This window comes from Larimichthys crocea, chromosome XV (genome assembly GCF_000972845.2).
Source record: "Larimichthys crocea isolate SSNF chromosome XV, L_crocea_2.0, whole genome shotgun sequence".
NCBI classification, from domain to species: Eukaryota; Metazoa; Chordata; class Actinopteri; family Sciaenidae; genus Larimichthys; species Larimichthys crocea.
The window spans coordinates 5,848,902-5,870,620 of NC_040025.1; the positions used below are offsets into that span (position 1 = coordinate 5,848,902).

Here is a 21,719-nt window from a genome sequence, read left to right on the forward strand (position 1 = left end):
AGTTTGACTTGATTGAGTCCCATTTGCCACTGACACACATTAATTTCTAGTCATGGTGAGCACAGTGCCTGGTCTTGCATGGATCTGGAGAATCTCCATCCTCTGAGAAAACGATGCTGTCAACGGGATTTAGAGGATACAACTGACAAAAACCTGTAGGAAGGAGTCCAAGAAAATCCAATGACTTGGGTTGTACTTAAACACCAAGCATTATAGTACAGTAGAATTGCACACATTTGTAACCAACATACTGTCCACACAAAGGACCCATTTTTGACTTCAGTCTCTACACCCACAATTTTGCACAATACAATTCAGCCCATTTTACTTTTCAGAAACAGAGATATGTGTTGAATCCACTGCACAACACAGAATTTGTAATATTTAGTCCCCCTCATTGATAAGAACAGGGTAAGCAAATGATCTCCTTGTCCTTGTTGCAAGATGCACACAGATGTGGGATTTTCACAATTAAAGTTTGTGATTGAAAACATGTTCTGACGAATTCATGAAAACAAAGACACGCTCTTCTGTGGGCAGCGTGGACTACGTGCAAGTGCTCATCCACAGAACAGCTGGGTCATCATTTTCAAACTCTCTTTCTTTTTTCTTTTTTTTTTCTCCTCATCTGGAAGTGGGCGGCGCGGATGAATGTAGTTTTTACATACGTGTGATTTGAACACGAGATAAATATTCGCATGAACGCCGAGAGATAATAATCAGTAGTCGTAATAAAACGTCTGCAGAGCTGCTGTTTAATACTTTTATTCCTTTATTGCAACTCTGTAAATTACAGTTGTGTGAGTAGAAAGGGAGGGAGGGAGGGAGACACAGGAAGACAGGGAGAGAGAGAGAGGGGGGTCGGGTAAAGGGGGCAGCAGGCGGGGTGCTGGTGGAGTTATAACAGTCCTGCGAAGTTCGCCTCCTCGGCTCGGACGGAGTCTGCTCCAGAAAGTGTACCGTTTTTTTTTTTTTTTGCACTGGGACTCGTGACAGAAACCTTGCAAAAAAAATGAGACTTTTGTGTTTCCTTTTGTTCGCCTGCGTGTTTTCCCCGCTGACACGCTGCGAGGAGAAGCGAATCCCTGAAGGTAGGTCCCAGGAAAGTCCCGACAGTTCTGCACCCCTAAACTCACACTACACAAAACAGTGTTTGCTGCTAAAAGTCAAACTATTATTTCAAATGTGTAACGGTGCTGTTTGTTTTAGTGTGTGTGTGTGTGTGTGTGTGTGTGTGTGGGTTTGCTTGGTATGGAGGGAGACGACTCCCAGCTCATGTTGTCTCATATGGCGGTGTTGCTATCAACAACATGTCTGGTGGAGAACATTCCGGAAAAGTTAGCAGTAAATAAAGTTTAATATGAGCTGATAAGGACGGAGACAGTGACACACTGTGATTTTGTTGTACATGCCGCCCTCCTCGCGAGACGCTCCACGCGTGCCGGATAAAAACATTAATTAACACGTCGTAATTGGCTCCAACTACGTCACCGCTCGTTTATCTGTAGTGTTATCCGACTTTTTTTTTTTTTTTTTTAAAGAGAGAAAGAGAGAGAGAGCACACAAAATGAATGGATGTCCTGTCTGTACATGTGAGAGGTTAAAGCTGCACGAGTTCTGGTGCTGAGGAGGCTTCATGTCGCTGACGTGGACTGGACTCCTCTCAGCAGCTCTGCTGTCGCGCTGCAATGCATGAACCTTAAGCTGCAGCCCTGTACTACATGAACAGGTGTACTGTTAGATTTATATTGTTATTGACCATTAAAAAACAAAGATAGATTTTTAAAAGACTTTTTTTGTCTCAACTTTTGATATATGTGTCCACAGGACACAAATACCATCCCTGGTTGCAGTAGCTACGCACTCATAAATTGTCCATTAAATATTGAAGATTTTTTGTATGGAAAAAGTCAGTCCAGTTAGAATTTAAACAGCCTTTACTTTGCTTTGTTCTGTTTGATTTGAAATGTCTTTGTGTATTTGCACCTGCATCATAATATCAGCAAATATATTCCTTATGATTACTTTTTAGTCTACAAGTCTAGTTTTTCCTGATCTGGAGTACATAAATGGTTATAAATGCTTACTACAGCCTCCTCATGCACAATCCAGACATAAATCCCAAAACTGTCAAAGCGTGGAAAATATGTTTTTGATAAATCCTCTTGAATTCCTCTATGATATTGTGTCTTCCAGAGAAACTTAGTTGTGACAGTTGCAACAAAAGAGACCGATGGCTTCAGGCGTTTCGTGAGGTCGGCGAAGCACTTTAACTATACAGTCAAGGTTAGGGGGGCCCCCCAGCGGGAAGATCAGAGGTCCTTCCTGTCTGTCTAGCCATGAAAGCATCTATTCTCCAAAAAATCCAATACCCTGTTTTCAGTCAGAGATTTGTCTCTAGGAGTGTTTTTAAATGCTTTTGAGCACACAAATAAGCCGCTGACTTTTATAAAAACAGGCATTTTTTTTTCAGTGGCAGAAAAAAAGTATCAAGGCTGAATATCTTCAATTGCAGTAAATGAGTGTGTACATGTTTTAAGGTTCTTGGTCGGGGTGAGACATGGAGGGAGGAGACTACATGGACCTCCAGGAGGAGGTCAGAGTACGACTCCTAAAAGAAGCTCTGGAGGAGATGAAGAAGAAGGACAAAATCATCCTTTTTATTGACAGGTAGAGTCTTCACTAAGTTTTAACACTTAAACCACTTAAACCAGCAAAAAGATCATGTTATTGTTTGTAACTTATACTCTTTTATGCGCAGTTAAGTGAGCTATTGCTGCCATGCTAGAAAAAGAAATGGACTGAATCACATTAAAACATGAAAGGTTAATTGTTATAACAACTATTTTTTGTGTTATGAGATGATATTTCACTTTGTCAACAACACCGATGGTAGGGATAAAAGCGTCTGCTAAATGCAATGTAATGTAATGTAATGTAAATACTGTGGCTACAGATGCTGTGGTGGTGCTGTCAGTAAAAGGTTTAAATAATAGTTTTTGGAGTATTTTTAAAATAAATATGGTATTTGATTTGACTTGATTGTAGTCCCTATTTGCCACTCTAAGATCTAGTCATGGTGAGCACACGAGCCTGGTCTTGCATGGATCTGGAGAATCTCCATTCTCTCTGAGAAAATGATGCTGCCAACTCGGATTTAGAGGATACACACTGACATAAAACCTGTAGGAAGGAGTCTGGAAGAAAATCCAATGACTTGGGTTGTACTATAACACCAAGCATTATAGTACAGTAGAATTTGCACACATTTGTAACCAATACACTGTCCACACAAACTGACCCATTTTTGACTTCAGTCTCTACACACAATTTGCACTCATAAATACAATTCAAGCCCATTTTACTTTTCAGAAACACCGAGATATGTTGCTGAATTCCACTGCACAACACAGAATTTGTAATATTTAGTCCACCCTCATTGATAAGAACGAGGGTAGACAAATGTATTCTCCTTGTCCTTGTTGCAAGATGCACACAGCAGATGTTGGATTTTCACAATTAAAGTTTGTGATTTTGAAACATGTTCTGACGAATTCATGAAAACAAAGACACGCTCTTCTGTGGGCAGCGTGGACTACGTGCAAGTGCTCATGTCCACAGAACAGCTGGGTCATCATTTTCAAACTCTCTTTCTTTCTTTTCTTTTTTTTTCCTCCTCATTCTGGAAGTGGGCGGCGCGGATGAATGTAGTTTTTACATACTGTGTGATTTGAACACGAGATAAATATTCGCATGAACGCCGAGAGATAATAATCAGTAGTCGTAATAAAACGTCTGCAGAGCTGCTGTTTAATACTTTTATTCCTTTATTGCAACTCTGTAAATTACAGTTTGTTGAGTAGAGAGGGAGGGAGGGAGGGAGACACAGGAAGACAGGGAGAGAGAGAGAGGGGGGGGTGGGGTAAAGGGGGCAGCAGGCGGTGCTGGTGGAGTTATAACAGTCCTGCGAAGTTCGCCTCCTCCGCTCGGACGGAGTCTGCTCGAGAAAGTGTACCGTCTTTTTTTGTTTTTGCACCGGGACTCGTGACAGAAACCTTGCAAAAAAAATGAGACTTTTGTGTTTCCTTTTGTTCGCCTGCGTGTTTTCCCCGCTGACACGCTGCGAGGAGAAGCGAATCCCTGAAGGTAGGTCCCAGGGACGGTTCCCGACATGTCTGCACCCCTAAACTCACCTACACACAAACAGTGTCCGCTGCTAAAAAGTTAAACTATTATTTCAAAGGTGTAACGGTGCCGTTTGTTTTGTGTGTGTGTGGTGGGTATGCTTGGTATGGAGGGAGACGACTCCCAGCTCATGTTGTCTCATATGGCGGTGCTATCAACAACATGTCTGGTAGAGAACATTCCGGAAAAGTTAGCAGTAAATAAAGTTTAAATGTGAGCTGATAACAGGACGGAGACAGTGACACGCTGTGATTTTTGTTGATACATGCCGCGCCTCCGCTCGAGACGCTTTCACGCGTGCCGGATAGAAACATTAATTAACACGTCGTAATTGACTCCAACTACGTCACCGCTTCGTTTTATCTGTAGTGTTATCCGACTTTTTTTTTTTTTTTTTTTTTAAAGAGAGTGAGAGAGAGAGAGAGCACACAAAATGAATGGATGTCCTGTCTGTACATGTGAGAGGTTAAAGCTGCACGTAGTTCTGGTGCTGAGGAGGGCTTCATGTCGCTGACGTGGACTGGACTCCTCTCAGCAGCTCTGCTGTCAGCTGCTAATGCATGAACCTTAAGCTGCAGTCATGTACTACATGAACATGTGTACTGTTACAGATTTATATTGTTATTGACCATTAAAGAACTCAACTTTTGATATATGTGTCCACAGGACTACAAATACCATCCCTGGTTGCAGTAGCTACGCACTCTCATAAATTGTCCATTAAATATTGAAGATTTTTTGTATGGAAAAAGTCAGTCCAGTTAGAATTTAAACAGCCTGTTACTTTGCTTTCGTTCTGTTTGATTTGAAATGTCTTTGTGTTTTTGCACCTGCATCATAATATCAGCAAATATGATTCCTTATGATTACTGTTTAGTCTCCAAGTCTGTTTTTCCTGATCTGGAGTAATCATAAATGGTTATAAATGCTTACTACAGCCTCCTGTCATGCACAATCCAGACATAAATCCCAAAACTGTCAAAGCGTGGAAAATATGTTTTTGATATCTCTCTGAATTCCTCTATGATATTGTGTCTTCCAGAGAAACTACTAGTTGTGACAGTTGCAACAAAAGAGACCGATGGCTTCAGGCGTTTCTTGAGGTCGGCGAAGCACTTTAACTATACAGTCAAGGTAGGGGGGCCCCCAGCGGGAAGATCAGAGCTCCTTTCCTGTCTGTCTAGCCATGAAAGCATCTATTCTCCAAAGAAATCCAATACCCTGTTTTCAGTCAGAGATTTGTCTCTTAGGAGTGTTTTTAAATGCTTTTGAGTCACAAAAATAAGCCGCTGACTTTATAAAAACAGGCAGTTTTTTTATTTCAGTGGCAGAAAAAAGTATTCAAGGCTGAATATCTTCAATTGCAGTAAATGAGTGTGTACATGTTTTAAGGTTCTTGGTCGGGGTGAGACATGGAAGGGAGGAGACTACATGGGACCTCCAGGAGGAGGTCAGAAAGTACGACTCCTAAAAGAAGCTCTGGAGGAGATGAAGAAGAAGGACAAAATCATCCTTTTTATTGACAGGTAGAGTCTTCACTAAGTTTTAACATTTTAAACTACTCAAACCTGCAAAAAGATCAGTGTTATTGTTGTGTACTTATACTCTTTTATGCGCAGGTTAAGTGAGCATATTGCTGCCATGCTAGAAAAAGAAAACTGGATCTGTATCACATTATAACATGAAAGGTTAATTGTTATAACAACTTATTTTTTTGTGTTATGAAGTGATATTTCACTTTGTTACAACACCCAGATGTATCACAAGAAACTTTTCTTGCCCGAGTAGAAAAAAAACAGTCAAAGGAATAGTTCAGTTTCAAACTCATAGTGGGAAATATGCTTATTTTCTTTTATTCTAAGAGTGAGGTGTTCAGATAGATCTCAGTCTCATGTCTGTTTCACGTGTGCTAAGATCAGTTAGTCTAACTCAGTATAGTAAGACTTAGCCCGGCTTTGTCTCATGTAAAACACTACCAACACCTCTAAAGTTCATTGATTCGTAACTTTAATCTGTACACAACAGGAAATGTAAGAAGGGAACTGTTTCTGTGTCCATCCACTCTTGCCATATCGGGAGAAGGTTTTGGGTTTGGTCTCTGTACAGTTGAAACCAAACCTGCTCAGACTCAGTATAGTCAGCTCAGTTAGAAGTTTCTGGTTGGTATATGGATTTCTATGGGCATAGAAAGAAAACAAAGAAGCATATTTCCCCAAATTCTTTCACTATATCATCAATTCAGCCTCAGATGTACTGTAATAATATTAGTGTATGGAAGCTGCAGTAAAAAGGCTAAAACCTGCAACCTCCACTGATGTTCCTAACAAACAAACAAGTACACAAGCAGTTTCCTCTTGTGCCAGTAAACACAACCACTGGCAGCTTCGCTCTCCAAATAAAGAATGCTGGCATCTCATAAAGGCAACCCCTTCATTTGTTTTAACTATTTTCACTGGCTTCACACACGTCTGAGCCATACAGTGCAATAAAGTTTTTCTATTTTCTCTCCCTGTTTGACACAGCTACGATGTGGTTTTTGCCTCGGGTCCTAAAGAGCTGTTGAAGAAGTTCCAGCAGGCCAGACACAAGGTAGTGTTCTCCTCAGAGAGCCTGATCTGGCCCGACAGACACCTGGAGGACAAACACCCCCATGTCAGGGAGGGCAACAGGTTCCTGGGCTCAGGGGGTATGTACACCAGTCCTGTCAGTCACACAGCTATGGCAGGCCACCCAAAACATTGGGATGAAATGTCAACTTTCCCCTGAATTAGTCCTGTCAGGGAGTGCTCACTCCCAGTCTGTGCAGAACTCCAAAAATCTCTACAAATGAACTACAAATGCACTGTGGAGTGATGCAATAACAGTCAATGGTTACACACTATACTGATCTACAGTTAGCAGAAATGTGCAAGAAATACAGTAATGTACCAACCAAAATGTTGATATAAACAACACATGATTTACATGTATTTACAGTACACAGTAAAATGTGCCAAGTTTACATTTGACTGTGTGTTTAAATGCAAAATATCTTATAAAATGTGTCTTTGTAAATGTGTTGTAAGGAGGAAAAATCAATGATGTAAACAGAACATTATTTACATGAAAACTCCACAGAACACCTTTGTGCTTCAAAGCTGCAGTCAGTCCTCAAACAGTGCTATATTATATTTTTCACTCAGTCCATAGTGATGAGCAGCCAAGTGGAAAATGTTCACAGTGATCTCTCAGTTGTAATTCTAAGTTTGAGACAATTTTTTTTGCATCGATTTTGCATTGTAAATACAGACACTGTGTAACAACTCTTAACACTGTTGTGTTCACAAGCTGCTGGTGTGGCTGCAGATTGTTAGGTCTGCTTTAATAGCATGCTACATGTTTGAAGAAAGGTTTCTTTTTATAGCAGAGAAACAGCAGGTCTGCAGTCAGTAGTCAGCGCTGCGCTGAGGCCGTTAAAACCTGGCAGCAGTCATTAAGTCACAGCAGCTTAAAACATGATGTGACACTTCATGCTCAAGGATATGGAAATGAAAATTTGTTTGCTGAATAAGCCTCGACTGTCCTCTCACTTCCTTTTTTCCTCTGGCCTTTCTCTTCTTAGGTTTCATTGGCTACGTTCCCAACATCAAAGAAATGGTTGCTGACTGGAAAGGAGAAGATAGTGACAGTGACCAGCTGTTCTTCACCAAGACTTACATTGATTCAGCAAAAAGAGTAAGACTTATTTATGGACTGTTAATAATAACTGTAAGAATAGAAATTATTGTTATTCTTTACATTGTTATATAATTCCTAAATATTTATTTTTAGATTTTATTATATTTTACTGAGAAGTCTATTTTTTAAAATCTTTTTCCATGTCTACCTGATGTGTTCTTTCCAAAAAGCTCAAATTCTAACAGAAACATCCGTCACAGTACTCTAATTATTTGTTCCTGTCAGTGAGACTCAGCACTTTCTGCAGATGTTTCACGCTAAAAACCTTCAAGTAGCTCAGAGGACATAATCCCCCCTGCTCCTGCTCCAACTCCTGCTGGGCTTTTAACAAGTGTGGGAAGTGTTCAGTTTCATTGTGGTAGTATAACAAAAAAACAAAAACAAAAGCTGCACCGTGGAAGTACAGAAGCCACTGGAATTATTATTATTTTTTTTTTATCAAATCTTTATTTATTGATTTTTGCACAGAACCAAAAAAGAAAAGACGATTACAAGTGGAGTTGTTCAGTAATAAAAAGAGACAATAGTTCCATGAGAAGTTATTCACTCCCATCCCAGGCCCACCCAACCCAAATTTGCCAAACAGTCCAAACTCCATTCATTCTTACCACAGACATGCACAAAATACAAGTTTGCAAAAGCAAAGAGTAATCAATAGACAGAATAATACATAAATAAAATAAAATATAGAAAATTATAGAAAATAACAGCAATCGAAATTATAAACACTACAAGCCTTAATTGTTTGTACTGGCTGCACCTGCAGCTTTTATTTTAGGCTATTTCAATGCTGGATTTAATTTGATTAATTCACTCTATCAGATATGCTTGCAACATATGCAGTAAAAATGATGCATTTCCATTTCAGAAATCCATAAATATCACACTGGACAGCAAATGCAGATTGTTCCAGAATCTTCACGGAGCCCTCGGTAAGTGCCTGGAATTTGTTTTTTTAGTCCAGACAGTGAAATCTGTGCAGTAGACATTTCTCCAACACACACAGTCTATCTGACTGGCTCCACAGGTCTCTGCTGCTATGCTACAAATGTTACATACACCCTTCTAATAACACCTTGAAGAAATTGTATGTTTGTTATCATCCAGAAGGCAACTGTGCTTAATGCCACCCACCACAGGTGACACCAACCAGCATCCCATGAGGCAGTCACTGCTTAAAATATATTCCTGACTTCTAAATAAATATAAAAATGACACTCTTTCATTGTTTTTATATATTCTTAAAGTCTGTGTAAAGGCAATTCTGAGATTTCTTTTTAAAATACATTAAATATGTTGGAAAATAGTTGCTGAAAACGTGAAAAGACTTTGAACGATATATTACTGAAATGTGGAGTTAGAGGTTCAATCGTTTTTTCACCAGTTTTCAGTCCAGAATTTTGTGGGCGGTCCTAAAAGGGTGGCTCGATGACACGCTGAGGCCACCCTGAGCATACCCCTGCACCCCTAGCAGAGAGAGACAGAGATTAATTCATCTTTCTCAGACTGTTTTAAAGTTAGTCATGTCGATTTCTCTTCACAGTCTGCCATCTGGAGCAAAAGAGTGACTTTTGTTTAGTGCTGTCAGTATTATTGATAATTTATGGGTGCTGTCTACTTAAGGGACAATGGTTTGCCTGTTGAGTACACAGTCCTGTACTTAAGATTCTGTCCTCAACAACAACAGTTATTGTGTATGTATTGTTGCTGCTTAGTAATATCATACCAGTTCAAAACCTTTGAGAAAATTCTTCTCTGTGTTAATGTATTGTTGAGGTATCATCACAGTGTACTTATAGTGGGTCTCACCTCAGACGTTTCACAACTGAAGGATTTACAGCTGCCGTGTGATTTAGGCGGGACGGCACGTTTAGACATGAGCTGAACTCCGAGCAGTCTGCAGCATTTTTTCCCTCTGAGGCTGAGGAAGGAATTTGTGAGTTCTCTGTGAGGCAGATGTGTCAAAGTTCACGTAGACAACATCAAGAGTCCAGGGGCATGAATGAAGACAGGCTGCTCGCTCTGTGAACTCTTTTATTAGCTACTACTTACCTCGTCTCTTTTTCAGCTGTAGAAGAAGAGTCTGCAATCGTTGAGATCTCTGAGTAAAGAGTAAGAATGTGAAAAGTAGAAATATGTGTTACATTTTTTTGTTGGCAGTGCAAGTAGCAACATTTATTTGTAAATGACATCTGATTGATAGGTCTATTATCTCACCTCCTTCCATCCCGGAGACTAATCTGACACACATAGCCCATGGCTGGATAAACCTCTTCGGGGGCTAAGGGGCAAAAATCTGAGTTGTGCACCTAATGACCACCCACACTCACACAGACTCACATGTATCATGATATATTTTGACATAGGGACACAAGATTAGCCAATGAAAAGCACTCAAATCTAAAAAAATCCAAAATCCAAGTTGTACAGGAATATGACAATGTGTGTGTTTGTATTTGCAGATGAGGTGGTGCTGAAGTTTGAGGATGGACGGGTACGAGCCAGAAATTTGCTGTATGATACCCTTCCTGTCATGATCCATGGGAACGGACCCACCAAGGTAATGACCTATCAGACCACACCGACCAATCACATGCTTCACACAGCAGCCTGATAACACTAACTGTCAGACTAACTGCAGGCTTCAGTACCTCAGTCAGCTAAAGATTTTTCCATTCGGAACATTTAGACAATGTTGACGATGAAAGAGTTTGGAACCTGAAACTTTGGTCCCAGCTGGAACCAAAAACTTCAGGTTTTAGACTTGAAGTCTGAACTGAAGTGGGTGTGTCATATTCCAGGTCTTTGTATAATGCACAATGCCCTCTCTTGACGACGCATCATTGATTAGTTTTCCCTCAAAACAGTTCATGTTAAAGTGAATCTGATGATGAAAGGATGAGCTGTGTGATTGCAGTTAGATTGTTTTATTTACCTGCCGTTGCATCAGAACAAGCTTCAGCCTTACCAAAGTCAGTCATTCTCTTCTTTTAGAGCATTGCACTAAAAGAAGAGAATGACTGATATGAAGAGATGTTCTAACCTGCAAGAACACATGTTTGTTTTCCAGCTCCAGATCAACTACCTGGGCAACTACATCCCCAACACCTGGACGTTTGAGACTGGATGCACAGTGTGTCATGAGGACCTCCGCCCTCTCACAGCTCTTAAGGTGTGTTCACAGGCATTTGGTGATCACGTCTTTTTATTTTCCAGCAACATTTGGCACCAGATAGAAGTAATAAGCAATTTTCTCCTTGAACTGATATATGATGTTGATGTTCTCTAACAGGAGAGTGAATACCCACTGGTGGTGATTGGCATCTTTATTCAGCAGCCCACCCCCTTTGTCACAGTGTTCTTTGAGCGTCTGCTGAAGCTCCAGTACCCCAAGAACAGACTCAAACTGTTCATTTCCAACCAGGTAACAGGAATCCTAAACTTTATATCCTAATATTCCTGAAGGCAAATGAGCGGCAAAAACAGCACACACAGTGCTGGGATCAGTGCCACTCATTTTCTCCGCTGATTTGATTTCAGGGCAAACAGGGACTTGTTAACTTGCTAGCAGCTAATGCAGCATTCATGCATCATCTGCATGTAGATTCACCAAAGCAGCCCTGTCTTAAATAGAACTCATTAAAACAACAAAAAACCATAAATACTAGCTTCCTCTGTGGCTCAGATTGTCCCATTACAGTAACACTGACATTCTCCTCTGTCCAGTCATGTACAGATACAGAAAACCTGCGCACAGAAACTCACTTTCTGATTGTATAAACTTTTCATTCAAATTAGCCACTTACATGCAAATTCTTCTTCATTTCTTTTTTTTTAGACATATGTTTATTAGTTTTTCAACAGGTAAAACAAGAACACATGACAAAACAAACAAACATTTGGCTCACATACATATTCAAATCCAAATTCAAATTCATACAGGCAAGAGATTCAGGAGTCACATCCAAATACACAGAAAACAGTAAAGCAGAGTGTCCCTTTTGAGGCAAAGTGTTTAGAGCTATGAGATATCCTGACACTGAAGGATTGTGGTATCCTTTGAGACAAAATCTCTTGATGGCATTTCTGACTGATCTAACTTAACCCATTCTGAAAATAATGCATATAGTATACCTAGATAAGACAACAAGCTGTAAATACAGAGAGTGAAAATCAAGCAGAAAAATGTTTAAAGGGTTAATGCTCCAACCTGTTCTATATAAAAAAGCATCAGAAGAGCATGCTATGTTCATAAATCAATCTCATTAAGAGCCTGGCTTTTTCTGTGGATCAGTATCATCTGTTTTTATTTGCTGCTTCTCCATGTGTCTGTAGTAACTCAGGCTCCCTTTGCTTGCAGGAAACTAATCACGAGCGTCAGGTGAGCTCCTTCTTGCAGGATCATGGAAAACTTTACCAGGACGTCAAGTCCATCGGGCCTGAAAAGGAGTTGGATGGAACTGAGTCCCGTAACCTCGGCTTGTGAGTTCTATGTGAACAGCGGTCCACTAGATGACCTAGATCACATTATACTTTTCCCTGTTATTAACAACTTCACAGAGTGTTAGCTACTAACCATTAGTTGTTCCTTTCGTTTGCCACTTAATTAATGATAATTAACAATGATTCCTAGTGAATTTGATTTCAGCCGTAGTGAAATACTTCATGAAAACAGCAGCAGCTTCTGTGCACACAGCAGGGTGAATTCTCTTCCAGACCCATGATAACCGCATTGTCCACAGTCCACTGAACAATTCATGCACGCTACTCAGGCAACAGTGCCAATACGTGTTTTGGCATTCATATTGGTTATGTCGAGTATGTGCCAGTCTTTAATTGTGACACAACAGAAACACGTGTTGTGTCTTTTCCTTCTTTTCAGTGACATGTGCCGTAAGGACAAGGACTGTGACTACTTCTTCAGCGTGGACGTTGAAGTGGTCTTGAAGAACGAGGACACGCTCAAAGTTCTCGTCGAACAAAACCTGTAAGTGTGCTGACATCAAACATACGCTATACACAATAAATACTGCACGAGTTATGGTTTTTACCAACCCTGTTTGGCCAGATGAAAAATATAATAACACTCGTTATATACTTGTTCCTCAGTCCTGTCGTGGCACCGATGATAACTCGAGCTGGTCGACTGTGGAGCAACTTCTGGGGGGCCCTCAGCGCAGATGGCTATTACTCCAGGTCTGAGGACTACGTGGACATAGTTCAAGGTCGCAGAGTGTAAGTTGCTCAAACGTTGTTCCCCAAAGACTTCAGTGGCGGGTTTAGTGATAAAAGACTTGTTGACAGACTGAGGAGCCACTGACAAAAACATCCCTTTCTTATTCCAGAATTATGATATCATGGAGCATTAGCAAAAGTTCAGTTCTACTGATTATCTGCCATAAATCCTCAAATAAAGCCGTTGTTGAAGTGACGATCAAGCTCAGGCCTGCACGAACAAATAAAGGCTGGGTGGAGAAAAAGAAGGGGGTGAAACTCTGTAGCTCCTGCTTCTTCCTTTTTATGACAAATACATATTTGATTCACTTTTTCCAATAGTGTCACTAAAATATTTTTTTCTCTTCCTTTTTTGGTCACTAAGTAAAATTCAGTACTTCCTCTACGTGTTTCAAATTAAAAGCCAGGAAAGGGAGGCTTATGTAAGCCTTTAATTCTGAACATCTGTACAGGAAGTGTTAGTTTCACTGACAGCAGGTTAAGGGCAAGAAAAAAGGGGAATGTAGAAATGAAAATAGAAATAATTAGTGAATAAAAACAGGAGAGTTACAGTATGTCATGTAGAGGAAGTGTTGAATTTGCACTAGCAGTGCATATAGACACATATTCTTATAAAAAAGGACATAAGGAACAAAACATGTCTCTAACAAAGGAGAGGAGAGATTTACAGTATTGTAACAGTGCATTCCTTATTAGATCGTAAATCGTCTAAGACTGTCTTGTTTTATAGCGGTGTGTGGAACGTCCCGTACGTGTCCAGTGTGTACCTGGTGGAGGCTGGCCTCCTTCGAACAGAGCTCACAGACTTCAACCTCTTTAACTCACACATCTTAGACCCTGACATGGCGTTCTGCCACAACATCCGCAGCGAGGTCAGTGAGAGATAAAAGATTCCATGTCTACTTAACGGACTAACCTCAGCATATAAAGGATACTTTCACTTAGTTTTGACTGTGTTTTCATGAAACTATTTGGTGTCTGTGGATGTCCATTATTGTATTTTACCTGCTGTGAATCTTTCCTCAGGGAATCTTCATGTATGTAACCAACATGCACACCTTTGGTCGCATCCTGTCAACAGAGAACTATAAGATGGGCCATCTTCATAATGATCTGTGGCAGATCTTTGAAAACCCAGTGGTGAGACTGAAAATGTCAACTGTGTACTGTTAAAGTTACTAGCTGTTGTAGTACTGGTGATAGGCTCAGTGTGTGGTGCTTGTGTTGTGTGTTGGTCATGGAGATATGCTGATGTGGTGTGTATCACACACTGAAATGGTCACAATATTCTTAGTGAAATGTATGACTCAGGAGCTTTTTATGAAGACGTTCTAATTATGTATAATTACTCTGATAATATTACTCTGATAATTATATATACCAGCCTCAAGTTGTCAGATTGTCAGCTGTAGGTTTGACAGTAACTAGTAGCAGAGCGACAGTAACAGGAATAGTCATCATTTTGGTTGTAGTAAATGTGGTAGTGCTAGTTAGTATCAGTACTACAACAGCAGCATTGTCTCTCCTGTCTCTCTGTTGTCTTACCTGCAACATAATAACACATCATTTGATGAGGATAAAGACACACTCTGTGTTTGCAGCGTGTGTCTGACTGTGTGAGTGTTTCTTTCAGGACTGGCAGGAGCGCTACATTCACGAGAACTACACTCTCATCATGAAGAACCAGATGGTTGAAACTGTGAGTTACATGACGTGTTCCTTTGAAATCCAGATAAAAGATATGATGATGTTATTTAAGAACTCATTTGTGACTAAACACTGAAATATGTATAAGTAAATATACATATATAATTCTGTATAATCATTTACCATATCATATTACTATATATTATGTTAATATATTACATAGTTTTTTGCATTATGTTCCATATTTTATTTGTATTAAATCTCTGTATTATTACAGACAAACACAAGTACCATTACTTAAACATATCACATATTAGTCTGGTCACTTCACCTGTAAGTGTTGTCATTTATTTTCTACTCTATTTTGTTTCAGTTTGAAATGCAGTTTACACAGACTGCTACTCTGCTGCTAATATTGTATCGCAGCATAACGCATCATATCGTATCGTATGTCACCCAGCAGTTACATTTTGGCATCTTGGTCTTCTGTCCCACAGCCGTGCCCTGACGTGTACTGGTTCCCAATTTTCTCAGATGTTGCTTGTGACCACCTTGTTGAAGAAATGGAACACTTTGGAAAGTGGTCAGGAGGAGGCAATACGGTATGTTGGTGTTTTCTTCGTCTCCTGATTTTGCATCAGCTTGGTGATTGTAAATGTTCTAAATAAATATTTCTCATCACAACTAATCGGTAGATTACAGCAAGTGTAGTGAAATACTCCTCCTGAATCACTTCTTCAGTCAGTGTTAGTATGATTTGTGTCATGAGCTGCCAACAGTATCTGTATATCAGAACGTGCAGCTCTGGTTACACTGACAAAAGTATCTTTTGTTGATGTTGAATAACTTGATAACAATTCATTTTCTCATTCTCAGGACACCAGAATCCAAGGCGGCTATGAGAACGTTCCCACAATCGACATCCACATGAATCAAATCAACTTTGAAAAGGAATGGCACAAATTCCTGCTGGAGTTTATAGCACCAATAACAGAGAAAATGTTTCCTGGTTACTACACCAAGGTAAGACTTCGGAACACGGGACGAGGCATGGTTGGTGTGTGTCTGTGAAATTCAAATAATCCCTGTTGGTTAAACATGGTTAAGACGTTTTACTTCCTGACGCGATGTTTGCCATAAAATAACATCCTCATTTATCTCACTGTCTCCTGGTTTGTTGCAGAGTGTTGCTGTAGTGCTTGTACTACATTTCCCAGAGTCCAATAGAGCAAAGTGGGATGGTATTATTTTGAGTATTTAAAGAAGTGACTGTTTTTTGTTCATTTTGTCTTGTTTCTTACATTAGGCAGCAAATAAGATATTTTGTTAGTGGAAAACATCTTAAAGATCTCTAATGACACTTTAAATAATTAACAATAGTTAACAATGTCATAAAAGATTGAACATTTCTTTCATAAAGGATCAACTTGCAGACTGTTTTCAGCAGTGGGTGAATCCACTTTGGGTGGCTGACTGGTGACTGTTTTTAATAGTTCTAGATAAAAATGCAGCTGTGTGACACAAGAAGAAAATGTATGGTTTGTGCAGTGACGGTTTGGGCCTGCACATGAGATTGTCATCCATAAGAAACAGAGAATATTTCCAGTTGTTTGCTTCAAGAATATACATGTTGCCAGCCTTTATGGCTTTATAAACTATTTATTTATTACTAGAGAACTGAATAATGTGCTAATTGATGTGTAATCAAATTGAAACTGACAGTAACTATCAGTTGCAGCCGTCTCATTGGTCCCTGTGCTGCTGCTGTTTGTGTACTCTGCTGCTGATCAACATGTCTTCTCTCATCAGTGTGCCACTCCCTTGAACTTTGTGGTGAGGTACAAACCTGACGAGCAGCCCCTGCTCGAGCCTCACCATGACGCCTCCACATTTACTATTAACATAGCTCTCAACAGCAAAGGCATTGACTACCAGGTAAATGAGGAAGAGCGGGGAGCTAATAGAAGCTACAGGACATGATGATGCAGGTGGTCTGCACGTCTCTCTCTGCTTCTCTGCTCCATCTCTGGAACTAAATGCTGGACCGGGATCCAAACTGACGCTTTCCTCTTTATTGAGCAGGAGCTGTGAGGGGTGTATACACACACTGTGTGTCAGTGGCCAGATGAGCAATTTCTCTGCGAATGCTTGCATGACTCCTTTCTGTCTGTGTGTTTGCAGGCTCAATTTGACTTGGCCTTTGTAGTTAGATATAAGCCAGATGAGCAGCCCTCTTTGAGACCACACCATGACGCCTCCACTTTCACTATAAACGTTGCACTCAATCAAGTGGGCCTGGATTACCAGGTATGTGTGTTTAGAGGTTGGTAGAAATGTGACATGCCCAGTATAAGTATAACTTATAAAATAATTGTTTTAATTATACTCTGCACATAGGGACAAGACAGTACAACACCTCTAAGTAAAAAAAAAAGTAATGCATACACAGATCAGAGAGTGGTTAAAGGAGCATTGAGTCTCTCAGACAAACACAGTGTAGCTCAGAGGTTTTGACAAAGCATGGTCATATTTCTGGCTTGTCACATCAACATCCTGGTGTTCTAGACTTTCCATTTGTGTCATTTCTGTGTTTGAGTCTGTCTTCTTTGCATGACACATGAAGCTGAAGCTAGAGGCCTTTTTTTATCATTGCATCCATCCATGTTGTTGCCCTGCATCTCCAATAAACTGGACTAAACAGCTAACACTGATCACTCATTAGTCCATGGTATTACAGATTTATGATACATGGATTTGATTAACTGCTGAATACAATTTGTATTATTTGGGAAGCTGTTAGATGTATATATATATATATATGTGTGTGTATATACAGTATATATATATACTGGATCTTGAACGTGATGATCGACAACATCGGTGGTTTTATTTTTTAAAGACTTTAACTAGTCACCAATATCACGTATTAAATAAAAGCCAGTATTACTTTGATGACAGGCATGAATTCATTAAAGCAGATTAAAGCCAGTATGATTTCACAGCAATTACTCCATCAGTGCAACACAGAGTCTTGTCACAATCACCACTTTGATGAAATCACTGAAATATTGTTTCCGTTTACTCGTTATTCGTAGCTGTAGTTGTTCGCTGCTGCTGTATTTTCAATCTCAGTAAAGCTAGAGGTGATGAAAGTTTCGGTGTTTACTGTCAGCAGCTTAACAGCAGTCAGGACAGACGTAATGAGAACAGTGTTAAAAAGCGTTCAGCAGAGTGGTGAGTATGGCTCCGTTGTTATACTGATGGAATTAGAAAATGGACATTACAACCCTAAACGATGACACAGCAGGTAAACACGGAGGTGATGCTGAGTTTACATTAATCAGGATACAGGAGAACTTAGAAATCTAATATAAGCCTGCTTTTCTGCACACAAAAAACTGCTAGTTTGAAGATTTGAAGATTTGAATCAAATCTAATGTTGTGGAGAGGATCATGTGAATTTGGTTCATTTAGTTTTTGTGTCTCGTATTAAAAAGGTTACTTCAGACCTGACAGATCTACAGGTGCGTGACAAATCAAAGTACGCTCAAACATGCAGTGTGTTAGTTAAGCGCCTTTGTGACCTGTGCAAAAGACTCTGCATTTATTCATGTTTTGTTTTCATGTGTCATCTGTATCTCTGCAGTCAATAAATCAGTATGATACTGAAGGCTTTCTTTGGAAAATGATCACTGATGTGAATCACACCGTAGACGTAAATCACAGCAGATATTTGGACTTTTCACACGTGTTGCTAACAACATTAACGGTGCTTCTATTCTATTCACGTGTCCCAGTAGCAGTCATAACAGTGAGCTCGACACCAGGGCCCTAAAAATAGAGCAGTTTAATGGAACTCAGCCACCAGTGATTAGATTATTTACAGCTGTACTTTTCCTACTGTGACATTTTAAAACGTCTGCTGTGAAAAAGGACTCTTGTTCTACAGCATTGCATAAGCTATATAAAACGGCAAGTAACCATGGCAACAATCCTCGCTTTACACCAGTGATTCCCAACCAGGCGTACGTTTACACCCAAAGTATGTGGAAGGCTTAAAGAGCAGCTCAACTTCTTTGATAAAATCAGTTGAAAAATAGGTGTTGATAGTAATAGATGAACCAATGACACCCCTGAAAGTACCTGAAACTTGCATATGTGCCTTTTGAACAGTGCCAAATTAAGTTCCACAAACTAATCCCCAAAGTTCCTCACTAAGTTAACTTTCCATGGGATGAAAATGGTTGATTTAAATGTATAAAACAAGCAAAAACTTCTGGTGTCCAGTTCTAACCTGTGCTGTGACTGCAGGGTGGTGGATGCCGGTTCCTCCGCTATGACTGCTCTGTCGAGGCTCCTCGTAAAGGCTGGGCCCTCATGCACCCGGGCCGACTCACCCACTACCACGAAGGCCTGCCGACCACTGCCGGCGTCAGGTACATCGCAGTGTCCTTTGTGGATCCCTGAGCACCTGAAGACGACCCACATCACCGGCTAGTCCAGACCAAACACGACACATACAGGGCCACATGCTTCAGCATCGCAGCTGCTCTTTAACTTCGGAGTCAGGGTGGTGAACTTTTCTCTTTATCGGTTCATTGGCTTGTTTTGATGTCCAAAATGATATCGTCATTGTCTCATTTACACAGCTGTGTTGTTACTTAACTCAAGCTTTCAGCACTAGCAGATCAGTGCTCCAGGCAACATAAAGACACAGATGTATGGCAGGAGAAGGACATGCACATATGTTATCAGAGGAGAACTGGGTCAAAAGTAACAAAACTAATTTGGAGTAGTCAGTACTGGATTATCAACCAGACCTGTAGTGACCCCAGACCTGTATTTTACCTGTACCTGTTAGTCTATCATCATTTAACATGTGCTAACCGGTTTGGGAATGTGCACCACTTCATCACAATATCAGCTGGAATGATGAGGGCCTTCTTCTTCTGATTGTTACACAATGTGAAGGCACTTCCTATGTTGAAATGTATCAGACCTTTATTATTTCAGGTGATACCGTATGTGTTCATGTGGTACAGCCCTCAACACGTTTGTTTGTGTCAAAACATCACACTGTTATCACACGAGTTTCATAAAAGGCCAAGTTGAGTGGAAGAACAGGCCCATAGTGCACTTCTATCCTTTGTGAGGGAATCCAGTAAGTGTGTAAGTTAAAAGGTTAATTCCACTGATTTTACACATTAGAGTAATTACTGCATTGTGTGTGTCACTCTTCCCAGCGATCACTATCTAATAAATGTTGAAACAAATCTTCAAAAGAAAAGAAAATAGCCAACCTACAACCTGCACAGGGGCAAATGTTAACAGGTCATTTGTCTTTCTGTCCTTATTCTCTGGGGTAATGGTTGTTACTTTAGTCCCAGTTCTAAACTTCTAAAACTTCTGGAACAATGTTGACCTTGTAGCATGTAGCCCTCCTGATGTAAACATGTTGCAATTGCATTATGGGAAGTGTATGATCCAGTGTTTTAGGAGCTAAATTTACAAAATATTTCGTACATGATGTCGTCTGTTGCTTCAGGTTTATATTAGCAGCTGCGCCAGGGCCTCTAGTCTCACTCTGTATCAGCTGATAAGTGCTAATTTCATTGAAAATGTGTTCATTAATATGCACAATTAAAGCTTGCTTTGATTTGACTTGATTAAAATAATGAACTGAACTGGCAGAAATCAAACCTACAGTCTGAAAGGAAATGATGATCATATTGTCGTGCAGCTGTGGCTCAGTGTGTGGCTCCTGTTTGCTCTGGCAGTGTGTGTTGTGGATCATTCATCCAGTTGTCCTGTTGTGCCTTGAGCTGGACTTCTCTCAGGAAGTCACCAGAGTTCAGCTAAGATCCTTTTTTTTTTTTAAATGTTTGTGAAAAACTTTATTGTTCTGTTTTTATCTGTATCCAAAGCAAATATTTTCTACTTCCATCTTGAACTGAGACACTCCAAAGCCTGTTACGCCTCTCTTATTTATTTTTTGTAGATTTATCAGACAAACTCACTCACTGATTTTCTTTTTCATTTGCAATATAACTGCTTCATGAGGGATTTCATATTGGTATCAGAGCTGATTTATCTTCTGCATTCATCGATGTCAGTCAGTGTAGCACACTCATACATATGTCATTTCTAACTGTTAGAAGCCACAACTTGAATAAACCAGTGAACCCATCTGAGGTGTGTCTGACTCTGCTGTGTGTGTGCCATGTCACAGAAATATGAATACATAGACGCTTCACAAATTCACATGCAAAGTTCAATATATTATATAGATAGAATATTCCACCAACATTAAATAATATTAAATATTCAGCTTGAATGAAAATGTTTATATTTATTTTAGATCTAAAGTGACATGAATATTTTTTAACTAAATAAATACACAGTATGTATGATCATTTAAAGGACCAGTGTGCAGCTTTTTTAGCTTCCAGGGCTGTACTTGATGATTGCGGCCCCCTCTCTTCACCCCTTTCCTTCAAGTGTGAAAAAATGAACAAAAAACATAAAAGGGTATCTAGAGGCAGAGTTAAGTTTGTCCATTCTGGGCTACTGTACACACTACTGTGTACACACATGGCCATTCAACATGGTTGAAGAGATGAAGTTTTTGAGCCTGCAAGTTTGAATTCAGACCACCTGAGTCGAGTATAATAATATCTGCACCAATTCACTGCATGGTTTCAAGTCACTTGACAGCTAAGATTGGGTAATATTACAAGGCCATCGTCGTTTTATAACATGTATAGATTAACAGCTTAATTAACAATTCTAGTGGCTGTCCAGTCTCTGCCCCCCGCACTCTGTGACACTAACTTGTACAGGCAAAACACAAGATGCAAACTCAAGGTATGAAACTAGTTTAACTCTGGGCCCATCCATAACACAGGGCCTTAAGGTTAATATTCCAGGTGTTGATT

The 21,719-nt window shown here is 40.0% G+C and overlaps 1 protein-coding gene across 3 annotated transcripts; it reads left to right on the top strand.

Annotated features, from left to right (window-relative positions):
* The first annotated feature begins 891 nt into the window (after positions 1-891).
* plod1a (procollagen-lysine, 2-oxoglutarate 5-dioxygenase 1a) lies at positions 892-20,971 on the top strand. 3 transcript variants are annotated; one of them, XM_027288410.1, is made up of 19 exons: positions 892-1,091; positions 5,228-5,319; positions 5,578-5,711; positions 6,708-6,871; positions 7,787-7,899; positions 8,771-8,834; positions 10,365-10,462; positions 10,973-11,074; positions 11,195-11,326; positions 12,263-12,384; positions 12,785-12,889; positions 13,012-13,137; positions 13,868-14,009; positions 14,164-14,277; positions 14,771-14,836; positions 15,282-15,386; positions 15,661-15,807; positions 16,966-17,091; positions 19,096-19,251. In XM_027288410.1, exons 1-19 carry the CDS (start codon positions 1,013-1,015, stop codon positions 19,249-19,251), a joined length of 2,187 nt encoding a protein of 728 aa, XP_027144211.1. In that variant the 5' UTR covers positions 892-1,012. The 3 variants fall into 3 exon arrangements, with proteins under 3 accessions (XP_027144211.1, XP_010746700.3, XP_010746699.3); XM_010748398.3 differs by lacking the exons at positions 892-1,091; positions 16,966-17,091 and adding exons at positions 3,895-4,146; positions 16,594-16,719; XM_010748397.3 differs by lacking the exon at positions 892-1,091 and adding an exon at positions 3,897-4,146 and having other exon boundaries at positions 19,096-20,971.
* Positions 20,972-21,719: the final 748 nt, after the last annotated feature.

Bases quoted from the DNA above. Each gene is read 5' to 3' on its own strand.
- plod1a (XM_027288410.1), top strand. From the start codon at position 1,013: ATGAGACTTTTGTGTTTCCTTTTGTTCGCCTGCGTGTTTTCCCCGCTG. The intron at 1,092-5,227 runs GTAGGTCCCAGG...TGTGTCTTCCAG, and splicing joins GGAGAAGCGAATCCCTGAAG to AGAAACTACTAGTTGTGACA. The intron at 5,320-5,577 runs GTAGGGGGGCCC...ACATGTTTTAAG, and splicing joins ACTTTAACTATACAGTCAAG to GTTCTTGGTCGGGGTGAGAC.